General features: G+C 38.2%; 1 protein-coding gene across 1 annotated transcript in view; it reads right to left on the reverse strand.

Moving 5' to 3' along the window:
- The window catches only part of TOX (thymocyte selection associated high mobility group box), a 220762-nt gene extending 201220 nt beyond the window's left edge, over positions 1–19542 (reverse strand). The window contains exon 1 of the mRNA XM_026054696.1: positions 19348–19542. Coding sequence (XP_025910481.1) covers positions 19348–19449 — 102 coding nt within the window. The 5' untranslated portion in view covers positions 19450–19542. The remainder of the gene's footprint in view (positions 1–19347) is intronic.
- Positions 19543–20047: the final 505 nt, after the last annotated feature.

The raw sequence follows: 20047 nt of genomic DNA on the forward strand, positions 1-20047 counted from the left end.
TTCAATTTAAACCTGAGATATACATGTTAAATTATTCACTTCTTTGGACAAAACAAAACAAAACAAAAAAACACTGCTCATAAGTTTAAAACATGAATATGTTAATTAGATTTAAATTCATCCATTATAGAAAATATTTTGACAAGTATCCTAAGAACAGTGTTTCTAAAACAGTTCAATCCATTAAATACATGCAAATGTTGACAGTCAAAGATGCATACTGTATAGCTGAGATACTATCATTCTTCTTCACAATCACTGCAGCCTCTATCTAGATAGAGATTTTTCATGACAGACAGAAACATTTCCTTCTGTATATCTCATATTCTCAGACTTATTCTACCTTAAAATGATTCCTGAAACACTTTTAAAGACAGATTTAAACTGCTGCAAACTAAGATGGCTGTTATATACTTCAGTTAGCCAGGGCTGCCAAGGCCAAATCACATTCAATCTATTTTTAAGTAGAACTCTTTGCTGTCAGAATTGCATCCACTCTTGAGTTTTAGGATGTTTCATTCTTGTATTACTTGCAATAATACCGCATCTATAGGCTTTTCCCAAATACACCCAAGGTAGATGTATACATGTGATTTGCACACAAAGACAGATTAGTGCCTACAAAACTAGCATATAAATTTGAAGCGTATTCACTGTTTTGCATGAAATCCTGATATAATGTTAGGGCACGGTTTCAGAACTGGTTTAAAGCCCATTTAAAATTTCTTTGTAACTAAAAAGTTGCTTGTTTGTTAGACTTCATACATGGTAAACCAGACCAGCTCACAGATCCAGATGAAAACTTGCACTGAAGAAATGTTGCCCATGAAATGATAATGTAAGACCACTTTCAAAGAGGAGTATCTTTACACAAAGGCACTCTATAGGGGCACGGAAGTGTCTGCATGGAAAGTTATCGTAGAAGAGCCAGCACGCCATAAATTCACATCATCCAAGCTGCACAGAAGACTTGTAGATTATAGTAACAAAATTGTAACATAAGACCAGGTCAAGAAACAGCTCAAAAGCAACAGTGGACAACATTCATGTACTGAGAAAATATATCGTTTCTTTAATTTTATGTATCTACTTAGGTAATGATGAAATGGGTTGAAAAGAAACATGGCCCTTTTTAACAGTAGGCCCTCAAGGAGGTATGGAGATGCCTCAGAGGCAGCCTGAATCAGACAGAAGAGCCTAGGAACGCCACAGCTTCGTGCGAGTCAAGTGCTTCTGAAAGGGCAGAATGAGAACATATGGAAAGTTATGTGATAGCTTTACACAAAAGTTTTCAGGCATGACAGTTTCCTTCAACCTCTTAAGTTCTCTATCAACTATTAGTACTGTTTATCCTAGTTACTGGAAAAAGGATCTGCAGGGAATCTTGTAGGGAGTATTGCAGTGGGCAGGATTATCAGTGGGTGCATTTACCTCTTATCCCAGTTTTACAGCTTGCATGTACTTCTGTCTTTCTAATGGACAACCTTTTGGATTGATAAACTATCCAGGGAAAAATTAAACTAACTTAATATTTTGAGGAAGGAGTGACTCAAATGAACCGTAGCCACAGTTTTTGCAACTGCAGGAGAGACAGCTAAATGTGTTATTTTGACTGTAATTGTTATCACTGGCCCTTTAAAACTTTTGCCTTTGATGGACCTTGAAAGGCATATATACTTACAGGAAAAGCAACACTCAACAAAAAACAAATTTATTGTTCTCGGTAATGTTTCTTTAGGGCCAGTACGTATAAAATGCAATAATCCTGAAAATTAAGCCCATGTGTATCATTTTGTTAATACAAGAAATGTGCACTGTATTTTAGAATGACAAAGCTTATGTAAATCTTTATTTAAGAACAAATGGTATCTAAGACAGGGTTATGTAGCTGACATAAAGCCAAATCACAGTCCTCGAGGAAGCAAAACTCCTCCGGACATTAGTGGCAGTTTTGCTAGGTTAAGGACTGCAAGGCCAAGCTTGTGATTCAAATTCTCTGGTACCACAAGACTCTAAAAGCCAAAGTAGCAATAAGGGCAGGAGAACTGTTATTTTTGTGCCATAAAAAGAAAGATTCTGGATATGTTATTACATTTAAATGTATTCTGATATTGCATTCTGCTTTTCCATCTCAGCAGACACTGTTCCATCTGAACAAGATGGACATAACAGAGAGGGTCTGTTATGACAGAGGGTCTGTTATCTCCAGAGGTCCCTTCCAACCTCAACCATTCTGTGATTCTGTGAGAGCACAGTACTTTATAATAAATATAGTTATAAGGAAAGAACAACAACCTTGGAGTGACTCACTCACAGGACCAATTCATAGGTTACACTGAGTATGAAAGGCAATTTCATAGTAGTGGTGGGAGAAAAGGAGTTTTATAACAGAGGTGATATAAACTAATTTAGAAACACAGATACATACAGAACAGAGTGCACAATGTACTGTACACACACTTTTTCAAGGGAGGAAATAATTGCTCCTCTTTCAAATACAGTGGCATCTCTGCAAAAAATAAAGTCTATTTCTGTTCAGTACTGTAATGAAATCATTATAAATGCTGAAACATATTAAAAATTTAACACTAAAAAGACAGTAGCTTTAAATTTGTGCGGCACTGAGTCTACATACAAGATACTAAGAACAGGAGACTGTAGTAAAGAAGGACTGGTGACAGACATCAGCAGTCCTATACAAGTGGTGTATGCAGAGTGTAATATGATATTCAGCAGTGTATTTCAACTCATATACTAAAGCACTGTGAGGGTACTCATGACTCCATTCCTTTTTAGGATAATGGGACAAAATAGTAAGAAAATACAGGATTTGTTGAATTATTTTGCAAACAGCTTGTCATAGTTCTGTCTCCTGGGTGATACATTGCTTTGTCAGGAAAAACATAATGAAGTTCACCTTTTGAAACCTAATGCAACAGACTTCTATTAGTACTAGGACTGTGTAAAAATAGCCTCTTCTACAAATGAACTGTACCATAAAAATTGGTGCTCATGAAATGTTATTATAATCTAATGTTGAAAACCACAAAAAGCAAGAAAATTCAGAGTTAAACTGAAACTTCATCCTTAGCCCACCCAAAAGTGTTTAGACACAGCAGGGCTTGCCAAAGAGTAATAACCCTATATACAAAATATGCTGCCATAACTAGAAATTTCAAACTAAGTATGGAATTCCAGCTCTAATTCTGACCTTTCTCTTTCCCTCTTCTGTGCGCATAAGTAGGTCCTTTCACTACTCCAGCACTGGTGTGGTTAATAACCTTGGGGTGATTTTTTTAACTATTTCTGTGCAGCAGAATTCATTTGCCAGCTTCTCAGCTATGCAGTCAACTAGTATTTGTAAAGCTGGAGAAGGGGGAAAAAAACCAAAAAGCAAATAGCAAAATTTTCTTTATAGAGTATTGTGGAGTGGTCCTAAAAGGAAAAAAAATCACGCAAATGAGTGGTCTGCTGCTTGTACCCAATTACTCTCAACATCAAATTTGTCTTTTTCCCCCTTTTTTTAAGAGCTACAGGCATAAAGTACTGAACCACCATAAAAGGGCTGAAATAAGACCTGTTGCTGAGGAAGAATGAAGTGTTCATCCAAGTTAAGAGGTAACAAACTGGGACGCAGAGAAGAGCAGTCTTATCAGAGTTGGGGGGAATGAGACATAAGGTGTCACAGCAACTCATAGAGTGTTTCTCCAGACCTCCTTCACAATTAAGTTTGTGCTGAAGAACCTCTCCCTCTGTAGCTAGACATGGATCTTTTTCTCACCAGATCTACTTCTGGGAGGACATTTTTCTCCATTCCTCTTCTTACGTGACCTCATCAGCGTAACTGTCACAACAGGGTTTCCTGATATTTTCGGACTCTAGTTTCTTAAAAGACATTCCCTAGTGGGAAATGGTAAATCAGCTGGCAAAGAGACAACCTCGACAGTAGGACATCAAGACTTCTACTGAACAGCGAGTCAGGAAAGCAGCAGATGAGGGCAGTGATGGGATAGCTAACATGTCATTTCATGGACTGCAGAGAGAAGGTACTTTGCTCTTCAAAACACAAAGAAGCCTCCACAGCTTGGGGCTTGCTCTGTGAGCCAGCAAACACTGCTTGGAGTCAGTCTCCATGTGAGTCCACAGAAAGACTGACATAGTGCACCATAAAAACTCCTGTAAATGTACATTCATAGAACTTTTAAAACCATCGTAACTTCAGTTGATCAGTTCTAATCCTAATAACTGTGCTGTCATGTAAATCTGAATTTGGCTGCTTTCCTTAAAATAGGCCTATTATTACAGCAGGTTTTTGAACCATGGACTTCTGAATCACTCTGAAGAACTGCAGGTGAAAGTTAGTCTGCATGAGGCAACCTCCTCTCTCTCCTGAGACTATAGAGAATTTAAGCCCCTCCAGTGGTATCCCTTTTCCCTTACTATTTAAATATTTTGTGAGCTGTTCAGCTTTCCCTGATAGGTCAGGTGTCTAGTGGAAATGATGTCCAGCTTTGGCCAAGACCACTCAGGACACCTGCTGTCTGTGAGTTATCTGGACTCTGAGCTTCTCACCAACTCCCTCTGTCTCAGGAAATACTTCACCATTTCTTCCGCTCTAATACAAAGCCCTAATCCTGAGGCAACAAGTACTTTGAGCAAGAATGCTCTTCATCAGTCTTTTCAAAGCTGAGCACAGGGAGAATACTTGAGACATAACAGGAGCTAGCAGAGAGGAGACTAACATTCAGTGATGGTAAAATGTAAATACATACTCGAACCAGGGCTCATGGACCACAACTACAGCTCTTTCCTTTATCTGAGTTTCTTAAACACTCTGTGGCCCTTTGGCGGCTCTCCTCTCCCATGCTTGACTGAACAATAGCTCAGCTACAAGAGTGAGAAGGAAAGTCCACGTTTCCTCCACCCAAAGTTTCATGCTTATCCAGGATAACAAGACCTTATGGTTGTCTTCTAAATCGATTTGTAACTCCTAACAGATAGGGAAATATGCATTCTACTACTGTTATTTTCAACTTTGTATGTGTCTACCACAAGTTCATTAGTAAGAATAAGAGAAATCCTGGTGAGTGAATGGCAGAAAATGAACTTCCAGGTCTAGAACATCAAGGTGTCCCACTGCTTCAGAATATGCTTACAGCTCTAATATAATGAAATGCTTCCAGCATTGCTAGAAACACAGACAATCATTTTTGAAGCACCAGGCTAAGGGCTATTTTTACCTCTGTTGCAATTAATTTCTTGTTCCTAGAAAGTCTGCAGTCTTCCTCTTACCTCTGTCCTCTCCCCTAACCAAAGATTTCCTAATTAAAAACTCTACCTATTTTATTCTGCAGTAAATATTAGTATTTACATTTTGAGTTTCTGAAAAGAGTGAATAAAAACAATGCCACGTTAGAGAATGCTGCTTTAGTATTTCCACTGTAATGTTTGAGAAAGTCCTTTGGAATAAGAGCCTTCTTAAAAGGGTAATGGATTCAACTGAATAATATATTTTTCCATTTCAAAAATATTTCTTCTCTGAGCTTTCATTATTACATACAAGGAAAACGTCCTGGTAGCTCCAAAGAAAAACATTAGAGGACAAACCAGTTTTTGTATACTAAATCCTCTGCTTTTACTACAACTAATCTAATTTATAGAAATTTAGAGAGTTAAATATGAACATACACTATACAGATGCTACTTCGCACGTTTGTATAAGCACAGGAACTACGTATGATAATAAGGATACATACAAAAAGGTTTCTCATATTTCATAATTGCATGTTTAACTACAGTATATATTACTGTAATTCGGGCCACAATATCTGTATTTGGAGTTCAAGGAGTATTTTTAGTCTTAAAGAAACTCAACCAGCTCCATAATTTGCAGCACATCTTTGAAATCCAGCAGAAGAAAAGACATTGAGATAGAAAAGTTGCCTTTTATTTGAGGTTTTGTTTGAATATAAACAGTTGAAAATTACTAAAACCCTAACTTATGCTTGGGTTCCTCAGCAAAATGTAGGCATTGTGATAAAATAATAACCAACACAAGTATTCTCCTGTAAACAGGAGAACATTGAAATCTGTAAAACAGAAGCGTGCCTCATGATAGCCCGTATCAAGGTATCCATAGAAAGAAAGGATAGGTAACAGAGCTCAAGATTTTCCCAGCCAGAGAAAATCCTGACCCTACTCCCCGTGGCAAAACTCTCCTATTTCTCCCTGCTGCGAGCAGAGTTAACCCTGCAGCAGAGAAATCTTTGCAGCAGTGTTGAAGAGACTCAAGCATTCCTGATAGACAAGAGCTATGAATGTCATGGACATGATCCAGATAGTCAGTAACACACAAAAAAGCTATTTTCAAAAGATTATTATTTGTGTTACAAATTCAAGAGCTCAAAAGTTGGAAAATGTGAGATTTAAGGCTGTCTAAAAGCCTTAATAATAAAGTGGCAATGGCATGATCACCTGCTTCACATCCACTGTTTCATTCCATCAATTCCTGCCAATGGTGACATACAAAAGAGCAAAATCAAGACATCCTTAAATCTGGCATTCTCAGCCTTAAAGTGTTTGACTTCATAACCTAACAAAATCCTGAACAAATTAAGTCCTCATGATAGCAATGTTGTAATCTCCTCAACACTATTACAAGAGTTACTATGGTGATTTACAAAAATGGCCCTAGTGTTAATCCAAAATCACAGCTTCAGGGTCCTCTCTGATTTTCATCAAAAGCTGAGCCTACCTTTACCATGTTGCACAATCTAAATATTTTCTCTCCATGTCAATGAAAAAAATATTTAAATATTTTTCACTTCTGGCAGTTTTTTGCTTCCACTGTCATTTGGAAGGATCTCCATTGGAAGAGATTTTTTTTCAGTTAGGATATGCTTTAGGGCCTTCCATCACAACCACCAGGTCTGCAAAGCTCCCAAATCCAGGAAGAACGTTAGACATTCTTGCTAGAAAACACTTTATCAAGACCAAAAGAGCCAGAGGTCTCAAACTTGCAAAGCTTCACAACTTTGCCCAGGCACAATCTCTGCACAAACACCTTCAGATGTCCAGAAAGCTATGGCTCCTCATTGTTGCCTTTGCTCATAGCACTGCAACTTGAATGTGTATCATGTTGAGGGAATCTTACTGTCAGATTACTACCTTTTCCATTTGCCATTCCCCTCTATTTTCTGCCTGTAACTCTTGAAAATCCCTGGGAGTGTCAGCTCTTAATAGATCTGACAGCCAAGGGTTTGCTTCATTAGAAATAAAGCAAAGTAAAAGTCATGTTTTTCTTCTTAAGATATCCATTTTTTTAACTACTAAGAGCTAATTGACATTCAAGACGTAACTGGGCAAAATACAGGTTAGCCTAGAGTTAAATCAAGAGTTAACAGGCTCGGTACAGGAGCTAGCGTCCCACAGAAGGTGGTTGGACAAGGGGATGTGCCCCAGCCTAGCAGCCTCATGATTCAACAAGTGGTTGGCATCCTCCATTCCCACCCTTTACACACGTATAAACTGAAACTGCAGTTTGGCCCCACGCAAAAGGGTAAAAAGGCAAAAGGCAGCCAGTTTGCTTTTCATCCAAGAGCACTGGCAAACAAAGAAAAAACTTTTTGACTAAGTAACAATTCCTTCCCAGGGGTCCTTCTGGAAAAGTGCAACTATCACCCTCCTTTAGATTTCAATGTCTCTGTACAGGCACAAAACCCTAATTCAGTTAAAAGTTCCCCGCAACTGTAATGCAGCTCTGCTTTCAGTTGCTGAGGCTTTATCATCTTAAAAAAAAAAAATGCAGTCAACGTTGTGGTTTCTGATGTAAAATGAAACTTGGAATCTAATTCAAGACATCAAAATATGACAAGTACTCATAATAATGAATCTTTGGCTTTGTCATTCTCACCTGCAATGGTCTTTGCTATGGAAAATGTTTAAGTGCCATTTTGCAAAGATGTATCATTTACTGTTCTTAAGGAAAAAAGAATATATATTTAAACTTCCATTACAGTTGATATCAAAACCCTGTCTTATTATTAGGCTCAAAACTGATGTATCTGCCAGTCCTTACCTAGTAAATCTCCCATTAAAGCATGAGTTTTGCCAAAATAGTGTGGCCAGTACGTTTAAGAAAGCCAGTATGTCTAAGAAAGCCTGTTATCACTCACACATATAAAGAACGCCTCACCATTTCTCCACGTCTTTTATAAAGGCGCAAGATTCAAGGGCAGTCTGCCTCAGTAAATTTTTCCATTTGCTTTTTTTTTTTTTGACTGATTTTGTTCAAAGTACTCTTGGAAAAAAAGAAGTAGAAAGATAAACCCACTTGTCTTAGCAAATGCCACAAGAAAAATATATTCTAGCAATCTTTGGCCAGCTTACAACTGAAATGAGTTTACATATTAAAATACCTCTTAATTTTGTTTCTGAAATTCTGAAAACTTATTGCACACATTCTTCTTCTGAAAATCACAGAAATATTTTGCTTTATAGCTCACTTGCATGCACTTTTTATCTCTCTTTGGAAAATATATCAATTGTGTATTAAAAAAGTATTTTGGCATGGCTGACCTGTAGAGATATGGAGCTAAGCAGAGTCAGTGAATCCACTCACTCTGATATGCACACATGATATGCAATTAAAATCTCCATTCACATTCCTACGGGGTTGTCAATCAAGAGAAAAGCCTTTTTGACAACATCCAGTGAAGCGTACCAACTAACTGCTGAACAGGAACTTAAACAGTGACAGCTTTTGTTACTAGCAAGAACGGATTTTACCAAGATTGGGTTTAGTTTCTAAAGAAATCATTATGTTAAAATTTGGGGGGCTTTTCATTAAAAATGAAAATGTGTCACAAAGCTATTGTGTGTGAAGCTATCATATTATGTAATACATGAGGGTTATCAGATATATGTGAAAAAACCCTCTAACCTTTCTTGGCTGCAGGAAACAATTTAACCTTTCATATTTAGAACAATGAACAATGATTACAAGCTAGTTTATAGGGAGAAGAGGACATTTTTCTAATTGTATTTTGTCTATTTGGTAGGTGCTAAAGAGTATCTTTTATAACATTCTAAGATGCCTGGCCACAAAATGAACACTGTAAAAAGCCTGCACTACCAAAAATGATACAGTTAACGCTTTATTACTGAAGCACTGGAAAATTACGTGGAGCAATTATTTGTAACTCTGAAAACATCTTAGCTTTTAATTAATGAAAATAGAGTAAATAGTACATAAAAAAAGTCTTTGATAAACATTGCAGATGCCAACATTTACTTTTTAATACCTAATCAGATAACGTACAACTCATAATAGCATTAGCGTACTTTAAAATCATATCTATAAAGGTAAAACAGTAAAAATAAATAGATCGTTATTAATCTGCTGCTTGTGTTTTGACCACTAACCTTGAACTACAGTTTTCAAACATGTTAATATTATTAGATATTGAAATATTTGCCTCTTACTTATCAGGCTCTGTAACTGAAGAGAGAGCAGATGCATCCTGACTATTAACAGTCATGACAAATTGCCTTACTAATGAATGTTACACACTGAAAGTGCCATAACTGATTAAACTACAATTTCCCACTACCAGATAGAGAGAGACTTGGGAACTCCAGCAGTGGACAACTCTGATGTTCTGCCAACAGGCCTTCAGGGCACAGTGTGGTATTTAGAAAAACACACTGTAAATTCCATATGAATATATTCTGAAAAACTATGTGTATACAACAGGTTTGAAAGAACATCAGATGAAACAGCTTAGGTTTGTAGCTGATGAGCCATGTAAAATGGATGTGTTTTAACAATTTCTATATCTTTACAAGGCTGTGTTAAAGAATATTTCTGTTGGGTTCCTTTACCCCTCTCCCCACCTTCCCAAACATTGCTTGTGCTTTGCTTTCACATAAAATCTTTCTTTTGTCAGTCTCTTTGTTGGTGCAAAATTGGCAGCAGTTCAAATTCAAAGTACTCCTATTCATTTACTGACCATTAAACCAATGTCATTCTAGTTCACATCAGCCAGAGAGCTAAGCTCTAAAAAACATAAAAGGCTTGCTTCACCACTGACGAATAATGTGTACATTTTTACAGAGCTTAAACCTTACTGCTTTGCCTGAAACTAACAATACAGTATATCTTATCATTCCTTTTTCACAAGCAGGCAGCTGCTGAAACGCTTGCCACTTCAAAATATCAATTGCTTGCCAGAGTTGTCCTCAACACACCCTGTCAAACTCACGTATATTGTGCAATGAAAATGGTGCAGGACTGAAAGCTAGAAATTGTGTCAAATTCTGCTGTAAGGATATGATGTGCAAAGAACAACGTATGACAACCATAGAGACTACAAACAGTAGCAATGGAGCCAGACACTACATATATCACAACTGTGCCTGTACATATCTTATTGTATGCATTATATATTTAAAGCATGACAAATGTGTCATTGAAGCTATGTGCTACACCAAATAGAAACCCTTCAGCTAGTTAAGCTTTTTCATTTCTCTTGATGGAAGTGTAGTTGTATTCTTCTGCCCTCTGAACATTTGTTTGTAAATCACACAGCACAGAAAAACCATAAGGTTTTCAAAATGAGTAACAGAAAACAAAAGACAATACTACAAGATGAGAAAATGAGATTTTGTTCAATTAACACTTTTGCTTTTCTCTAAGGACACATAGCCAGGCTACCTTAAAGAATATCTGAGGCTATGCAAGAGAAATACAATGTCACTGTGCCCATAAATTACAGTATACCTAATTTTAATGCAGATAAGTGCTGGCCTATTGATTTGCATGTTTCCCTGGCAAAATGGAAATCCCATGTGAATATGTTCTTTGTCAGTAGAAAACGCATTTTAAAAAACCTTTATGAATACAGCAATCTATCCTAAAAAGGAAAACATAAGTCACTAACATAAAATTATGTATGAAGCCTAAAGGAAGTGTGCTTATAGATATATATACATATCTCTCTGGGTATGCATGTGTACATATGTGAATGCATGTGTTACACAACCACATAGTTTTTAGCACATAATTACATTTGCTTTAAAGAGTCTTCATTAATGAAAAAGAAAATCCAGTCTCTAAATACAATCTCAAATTAGCTGAGGAAAAATTGTAAATTGACAAAGTAAGTAACAAAGTAAGTTAATTACAAAGTGACCATGGAATACTAATCTTAAATTAAACTAAATTAAAGCAACTACAGAAGCTGCAACAAAACTGAAATGTTTAGGAGGCGAGCTTGGTACTACAAGCCACCACAGAAAGCAGGCTGCAAAACCTTAACACGCAAGATTCCAGGAGGGTCATTAACTGATATAATCCAACCTAAAATGAATAGATATGCTATTAAGGTGTTAATAAATATTTTGGAAAGAGAATAGGTGTTTTAGGTGCTTGGGGTTGCTGACCTTTGCTGTGTTTATTAGTGGGACAATGATGCATTATTAACACACAGCAGCTGTACCTGAACTGCTGCCATGAGCATAATAGCCTTTTATAGCCATCAGGGGAGTGAGATAGGAGGCCTTTATTAACCACTAGACATGATTAGCACATTATGTGAACTTTAGTAGGCAAATTATCTCTTATTGAAATATAACGTTGGTTATAACTAATTGTAAACATGATTTTAAAAACTTCTCAATGTAAAACTACAAGTTTTACTACCATTTAGCAAATTATTGGCTAGGCCACTAAAAAAAAAAAAAGGTTCTTTGCTTTTGTTTAATCTGCAAAAACAACCTCGCCTCAAAAAACTGATTGTACTATGATAAAACCACTGACGTGAATGACTTTCACATCATGAATAATATACTTCGGAACTATAATAAAACATAAATAGACATTTCCAACATAATTAAGAAAACTGATACTGAAGAAAAAAACTCGTTTTATATTTTTCTATAAGGAGTTCTTAAAAGATCAGTTTGCCAATACATTTTCAAGAGTTAACTTGAAAAAATAACACCATAATTCACTTCAAAAAGTTTAATTTTGGGAAGAATTATCCCATTAGCCTTTGCAACTGAACACAGCACTGAGAGTCCATTATGAGCAGTCTTTTATGCCCTAGCAGAAAGTCATTAACATAAAATAAATCATTATCTTTGATATTAAGCTTCTACTATATGCAGGTTTCTATGACTAATGTTCACAACTGTGTCCGCCAAATAAAAAATTATACTCTTTTGAAAGGTTATCTTCCGTTTTTACCATTATTTTTCCTTTTATTATTTATCATGACTTCAGGTTGATGCTAACATGATGATCATATAAGGAACAAATATTTTCTCTTATTCATGAACACAAACCTTGGCACTTTTGGTAACCGCAACCACAATATGGGTTCTAAGCTGGCTACTTATAATACAGGATAGATATTATGAATTTTCATAGCAAGTTCACTTTCTTTAAAATAAGCAATATGTAATGAAATAGAAATATATGTGTGTATATACAAATATAGTAGTATAGCTACAGTAGAAATTTATATGTACATATAATCTTTTCACTTTTCTGGCAGGAACTGTCTGGATAAATCTTTTGCTAGGTCTCACATTGTGGACATACTTCCCTTACTGACTATTTTCCTTAAGCACAGGTTATCACTTTCTGATTTCAGAGTTCTGATTTCTTGTTGTGTATAGAAAAAATAACTGAAGTTCACTGGAGATTTCATTAATATAACAGAAATATATTCCAGCTACAGTAACTTCTGTTTAAACTTTAAGACCATACGATCATCAATAACAAAAGCAGGAGACAAAAGTACTACAACAGCAGTTCTATTTCCATGCTTAGCCAGCAGTACCTTTGAAAAAGCCACTCATGCCACTTTTGATTGGTAGAGAGAGGTTTAACAGTCAAGACTGTGAATGCTAAAACATTCTGACATTTCCACTAACCTGGATTTGTCAGATGCTCATGTAATTCAAGTATGTTTTGCAACTTAGAAGGTAGTGTATTTCTTGGGAGGAAACCATACTACCAGGGTCTATATCGAATCTAATATCAGCCTAGCAATAAATACTAAATGAACAGTTCAAAAACAGTGTTAGCATATGTGCATTTGAAAGATAAGATATAAATATTAGTAGACCCATATGAAATTCAAATGCTAAAAATAAATTACATACTGCAAACACAAGAAGCAAAAGAAAACCACAAACATTACAAATGGCAGTAGCAGCAAGATCTCTGCTGTAAAAACAATTTTAACTCTGAAGATTTAAATCAAGAATTAAGCATTTCCATCAATATCTTGATTTACTAACCTAAAACTTAAAAAAAAATAAAAAAGCAGATATTTGAGCAAAAGAGAGGGAGAAGAAATTTTCTTCTGTGCACTTGCTGCTGTGGAAGTCAGTGGCTGTTGCTGCTGCTGACACTAGGCAATCTGTGCCTAACCATAGAATAGTGCAATGTTGCCATTTTCGAACTGAATGCTGTAGGGAAAAATGTTATGACCAAGAAAATCTCATTTGAGTTAATGTAAATTCCATTTCTTAAAGTATTATGGAAACATTGCTATAATTAACAGTCTGTTGGCGTTTCCATTATAAACCATGTTTTAGAGCAGTTTATAACTTGGCATTTTTAATGAGAAATTACTCCTTGGGCAGAAAATTGGTACCTAGACTGTATAACAACAACAACAAAAACATTTGAATTTGGTTAAGTCATAGCTAAAATGAGTATTTTAGTGTATGCAACCCATGGTAGACATCCACAGAGCATGTGTCCACTTCACAAAAATAAACAAAGCTGCCACTAATTGCCACTGCTGCCAGTTCCTGAAGCTAAGGACTGAACTGATCCAGGCACCATCCTCTCACTACGAGAAGTGGTGCTTTCAGGTCACTTTTGAGTTATGCTGTAAGAGCAGTTAAGGGAAGCTTTTTACTTCTACGATCTCAGCTTTGTTATATCTGCCATCAATACAAGATTTAAATATCCAAGAATTTCGATCGAAATCCTACCATGATTTGGGCATTTCTTTGCTTAATAAAAATCATGTTATATGCAAATGTTATACACAGTCCATCTTCTCATGCTTCTGTGCAGTGTTACCAAAAAGAGAAAGTACTGCTAAAATGGGAAGTTGAGGACAGGAGGATGCTCAGTTCTTCCTGTTAAAGTGTGATCATCCACAACAGGCACCGAATTCAGCGGGCATTGACTGCCCAGTGCTCCACAGCAGCGAGTCCTTCCTATGAATGCTCTTTGGTTTAATGCAACCACCAAAGCTGCTGCAGGCATCTCACTGTAGCGTGTTTCATATCCAGCATTCTTAATAGTTTATGGTTTTCACTTTTTTCAGTGGACCCCACCACAGGCTGGTTGGGGGTAATGCTCTAAAGATAAAATACAACATTTCTGATAAAACAGTAAAATCTAATTTTTCTCAAAGTACTAATGTTTGGCCAAAAAATCCAAAAAACAGAATGACTGTGAATACTTTGGTTTATAATACATCCATAGAAAGAGTTCTCAAAAGCACATCCATAAATCAGTTTCTATATTCCACTAAAATTGGGACCACAGCTTTTCTGAAACACTGGAATTTAAGGATTTAAGGCATATTTGAAGTTTGCCTGTATCTCTGAGACTACATTCTAAGGTATAGTAACCCATGAAAGAAAAGTTCATCTCACTTCTTTCCATGAGATAATTTTGGAAACTAACTAAAAGGCTTAATATTTTTAAAAATCAACAATCAACAACCAATGTAACTTTTTAACCCTTTCTTTAAGTAATGTAACTGTTTAATATTTTCTTAAAGAAACACCAACAAATTTCAAGTCTGATCCTAACGTAGTAGGGGTTACGATAGTTATCTAAGGGGGAAAATACCAAAAATAAATAAATGCTGAATCTATTATGTCAGCATAATCTAAAATTCTGCCAAATCACTAACACAAGAATTCAGCACTCTTTTAGAGCACTGGCCTTCCCAAATTCTGTTTCTGTATTTCAGAGATACAGTGGACAGTAGCGAGCCCCTGGAAACAACGTACACTTTGTAAACAGTCATGGAACATTTTATGAAGAGTAGTTTCTATGGTGGGGTTAAGCTTACGCAGTAAATTATTCTAAATGTTGTATAAAAATATATGTACTTTTAGTCCACGGAATTCTAGTTACTAGCAGTATTACAAAGTACTGTACTGTCCCTCCCTCTCCGCTTTTGTCCAATATTACTCTGCTTTTTTTCATTTTGATGGGTTTTGCTTCCCCCTCACTCTTTTTTCTCTGTATCCCTCTGTTTAAAAACAACTATAGTCTATTACTTTACCTCTGCTGTCTGACTGTATTTTTCCACTGCATTGACAACTACCAGTGAGTACAAGAAAGATGAGTTGTAGGCTCCTTTATTTTTGAACCAGGTAGCAAATCACAGAAGAATCTAGTGCATAATTCTGCAAGGCTAACCATTGGGAGCAGTAAAGACCATTATTTTCTCCCTACGGTTGGCAGGGGTCAGCATCCCTGTCATTAGCTGTGTCAAACCATAATTATGTAACTGCACTTTATGTGAGAAGATATCTGAAAACACTGTAAAACTACAAGTATGAAAATATACCAATTCTTCTTAAAGTACTGATAGAAGCAATCTTTGGAGGTGACACTTCAAAAAGAAAAGCAAAAAATAATTGTATTTATTGCTCTCTGCGTAAACATTTGAACTTTTAATCTGACTTCTTCAAGTACTTCAAAATCCCTGACCATATTCTACTATTGAATTAATATACTATGATTATCAAAGTTATTTCTTTTGTAACATTCACCTCAATTAAGGAACGTGATCCTTCTTAAAATAAACTTCAACTGAGCAGACTACTCTTATTAGCCTGTACATGTCTGAAATGCAATTATGCTTCAAGTTTCAAGAGGCGAACAGTACTAACCCCAACTCTAAATCTGCCTGTCCAGCGTAAGAGCTCCACTGTGTTATTTCAAAGACTGACCTATATGCAGCAACATACCGTCCAGCCTGTCTGTTTATATAAGAGATACCTCACACAGTTGTCGTAACCAACATTGTTTGCATTGTTCTTTCACTTTTCTCCCTCCATGGGTAATACGAGAGAAACAAGGAAAAGGCTGCATAACAACATATGCACAGCATAATGATCTTTCACAGCAGAGAGAGAAATGTTAGGTTAATAGGCTTAGAATGTTATTTTAGGTTTATAAAATAAAGATCTAAGCAGTCTTCTGAAACAAAGACTGCCAGCTGAAAATCATAAGATAAGATGGGACTGTTTGAATCTACGCTATTGCATTTGACTACGGAAAAATGCACTGTCAATACCTCCAATACACATATTTGTGAACCCACTCATATGCTACGAACAATCATTTGATGAGGAAAAAAATCCCAGTATTAACAGAACAATTATAAAACTTAAAAGCCTAAGTATTTGTGGAATACACTCCAAATTATCAGCAGCTCAGGTAGACTTACAACATAGTTTACCAAAATCTTCCATATTCATCTAAAAGAAAAAAGCTAAGTATGAAAACAAGGGCCAAATCCACCAGTAAGTGTTCAAAGCAAGCTTTTACTAACTTTATAGGAAACAAGATCCAGTTCTGAATGAGTTCTGCAGAATTTAGTCAAAGGTAAACAACTAATCAAGACCAGACCATCACTCTACTCCAGAATATGGATCCACCACACGCCTGCAATCACCTCCTTTACTAGTGGAGATCAACTGCAAACAGCCAACCAAACTTCCTGAGCAGAAAATTCTGCAGGCCCCCTTGCAAACTTCCTAAACACGCACAGCATGAACATGAGTGACAGAGTAATACCGTAACATGACTACATGTTTAGAACAAGTCAGATAAGTTTTCACAGCAATGTTAATCATGCTGGGTGAAGGGAGAGAGTGAAGGGGGTGAAAAATGAAATGTTCAGTAAACGTATGCCTCTCAGGGCCTAGCAAACCTACTCCGTCCATTTAATATAATCAACGGTCAGTGGCAAAGACATCTGATAGAGACATTCATCCTATACTCAGTATCTTACATGAAACATTCCTTGTAAGTCTTTTCCAAGCATAAAACATATGTCTTATGACTGTGCATTTTTAAGTACATTATCAGTTCAGGCAAAGTGAAATAGAAGAGTTACAACTTGTCTACTGAATGAGTGTCTCATTTGCATTTAAAAAGAACAGTTTGCTCCCTCATACATGGCATGACTTAAAAGAAACTTTAACCGGCTAGTAAAAAAATTCTGAAAACGACTTTCTAAATTAATATATTTGATTTGCAGTGCAACCCACCAAAAATGATTTAAGGAACTTAATTGGAAAATGATTTAATATATTGAAGTAATTCCTGATTTTCCAAAGCATTTAACTTTTAAATTAAATCTGGCCGACTATCTCAAGAATGATGAGTGAAATGTGTATTCAAGTCATTACCTTCTTTTTGAAGCTTTAAATCACTGATAGGTTTAATAACGTTTGTCCAGTTTCATTGCCAAATGGGTCTTCAGACACTTCGGTGCTTAGGTCATTAATTCTACCCCAAGCTTCATACTTGGCAATGCTTTATGGTTACAATTCACAAAAACAGGCAATAGAGAAAATAATAGCAACTCACAGATCAAGGGTAGTAGCTTCATGATTACTAAAAGCACTTAAAAACTTAAAACACATATACATGCTTGTAGGCATCTGGACTCTCCCTACTGAACAAAGTTCACTCTCTGCACAAACTTCTGCTCTATATGGCAGGCTAGACAGATACTGCAAAATACAGCTACTTAAAACACTTGCTAATAATCATACCTCTGGGATCTCTCTTGAAATATCCTTAGGCATCCACCACAAAGGGCCAGATTTATCCCTGAATTCTATAACTCCATTGAGTGTATGTGAATTGCAGCCAGGATGAATTTGGTCCTTTCTGTTGTGATTGGTAGATCGGACCATGTGGGAAATCTTTCCTGAAAACTGAGAGGGTTTCATCCCAGTGCTGCAGCCTCTGCGCTTTTAAAACAGGCATATTCTATTTTGTTATTTATCTCTGAATCTAGGCAGCTGCCAGGAACGAAAGAGATGGCTCTAAATATCGTTCTGACACGTGAACCCGCCGTGACAATAGGCGAGTGCAAAACAGTGCTGTTCGCAAACGGGTCGGAGCGAGCGGAGCGCCCCTGCCGGGGCGCGCACCGGGCACCTCGCCCCGCGCCCGCGCAGTCCCCCGCGCCCGCGCAGCGCCCCGCCGAAACGGCCAGTCCGCAAGCGAGGACCACGCGCGCTGCAAGCGGCGGAGCTCGCCGTGCAAAAACATCTGCTGCAGCCCGCAACAACAGACTTCCAAGACGGACGGGAAACAGGCGCCTAAACACGCAGGTTTAGGCAGATCTTTAGCGAAGTGCCTGCTCACGGCTCTCTCCCCTGGCAGGGGGGTGTGCTCCAGAAGTGCTCTGGGTAGCTCGCACTTCCTGATTATTTCCTCTGGCCAGCGTTTTATTCATGTGCAAAGCCCATTCCGTAACAGCAGAGAAAGTGCAGCTCATGCATAAAGCACCAGCTGGCTCAGGCCACAGAGGCAGTAACAATGCAACAACCCCGGCCCCTTGCTCGGCTGCAAAAGTAATGCGAAGTGTTCTGGGAACGCAGCACCAAACTAACGTAATCAAACCCAGCGCCTGGGCTAACGCGACTCTCCTTTGCAATTCCTCCTTCCCCAGGGCTCGGGGAACTAAAACTTGGCTCCTCGCAGACACTGACCCTGTTTGCAGCAATTTAATCAAGTTACAGAGAGATCAGTGAGGCAGTTGCACAGCCGGGACAAAGTCGAGCCCCTGTGCTGAACCAACTTGTCACCCTATTTTATTGTGCATATACACACACATGCACACACAAACGTGCTCCCAGCACCGCCAAGTACCGCTTTGACATATATGAACTGTAGGGCACCCGGTGGCGCAGAGAGTTTCGCCGGTTTGTGGCAGACGCTGGGTGGTTTTTTGTTATTACTAGGAGACCGAGGGACCTGGAGATCCAGGTCTTCCACATGAACATCCCTTTCCACGCTGTTTCGCGGAAAGGGAAGATGTTACGGAAAATGCTCCCCACCACCACCACCACAGCCGCCCCCGAACCGCCCCGGGATGTGTTTTGGAGCCCGGCCGCGGGAGCCCCGCGGGCGCCGCCGCTGCCCCTCGGCTCCACCGGGAAACTTGGTGCGCGGCTCGCCAAGCGCAGCCCCGCGCATGCAAAGCACCGCGACAACAGCACAGACCCGACAGCACAGATAAAACACCTCGGACGACACAAAACATGAGTCACCTTGTTGCAATAGTAGGGGTCCAGGCAGGGGGAAGGTCCCAAACAAGGCGTATCAGGAGCGGCTGCAGGCTGAGGAGGTGGCGAATAAAATCTTACGTCCATTTCACTAAAACATCAAGCAAACTCCTTTCCTTTTCTTTTGTGTGTGTGTGTGTTGTTGTTAACGTTCGTGCAAAAAGGGGTGTGTGTGTGTGTGTGTGTGTGTGTGCGTGTGAGGGGAGGGGGGGTACACAACAAGACTGAGAAGAATAAAAAAGAGGTGCCTGACTTCAGTAGTCAAAGAAACACCTTCCCTGCCTCACATCCGTTTGTGGTTTGTAAAGAAAAAAAAACCTCTTCCAAAAAAGCACCGGTCTGCAGATGTCTGCAAGAGAATCAACAAACCCTCCTTCTTCTGCAGCAGGGCAGGTAACTTCGAGTACTTATTGTTTCCCCACACATCGGCACCAGGGCGCTAGCTCTGTGTGTGCCTCTCTTTATGGGAGTCTCGGAGTTGGTTCCTTTCTCCCTCCCTCCCTCTCGCTCGCTCGCTCTGTTCTTTTCTCTTTCTTTTTTATTTGTTTGTTTGGCTTTTTTTTTTCTTTTGGTGGCGGTGTATTTTGGTTGCCCTCCACCGTGAGGAGCGGGGCCGGGGGCAGGCAGCGGCCGCAGCACCCCCGGGGGCGAGGGGGTCCGCCCGGGAGGGAATGGCCGCCCGGCC

The sequence above is a fragment of the Apteryx rowi genome, unplaced genomic scaffold (assembly GCF_003343035.1).
Source record: "Apteryx rowi isolate R43461 unplaced genomic scaffold, aptRow1 scaffold_96, whole genome shotgun sequence".
In the NCBI taxonomy this organism is placed as follows: domain Eukaryota; kingdom Metazoa; phylum Chordata; class Aves; order Apterygiformes; family Apterygidae; genus Apteryx; species Apteryx rowi.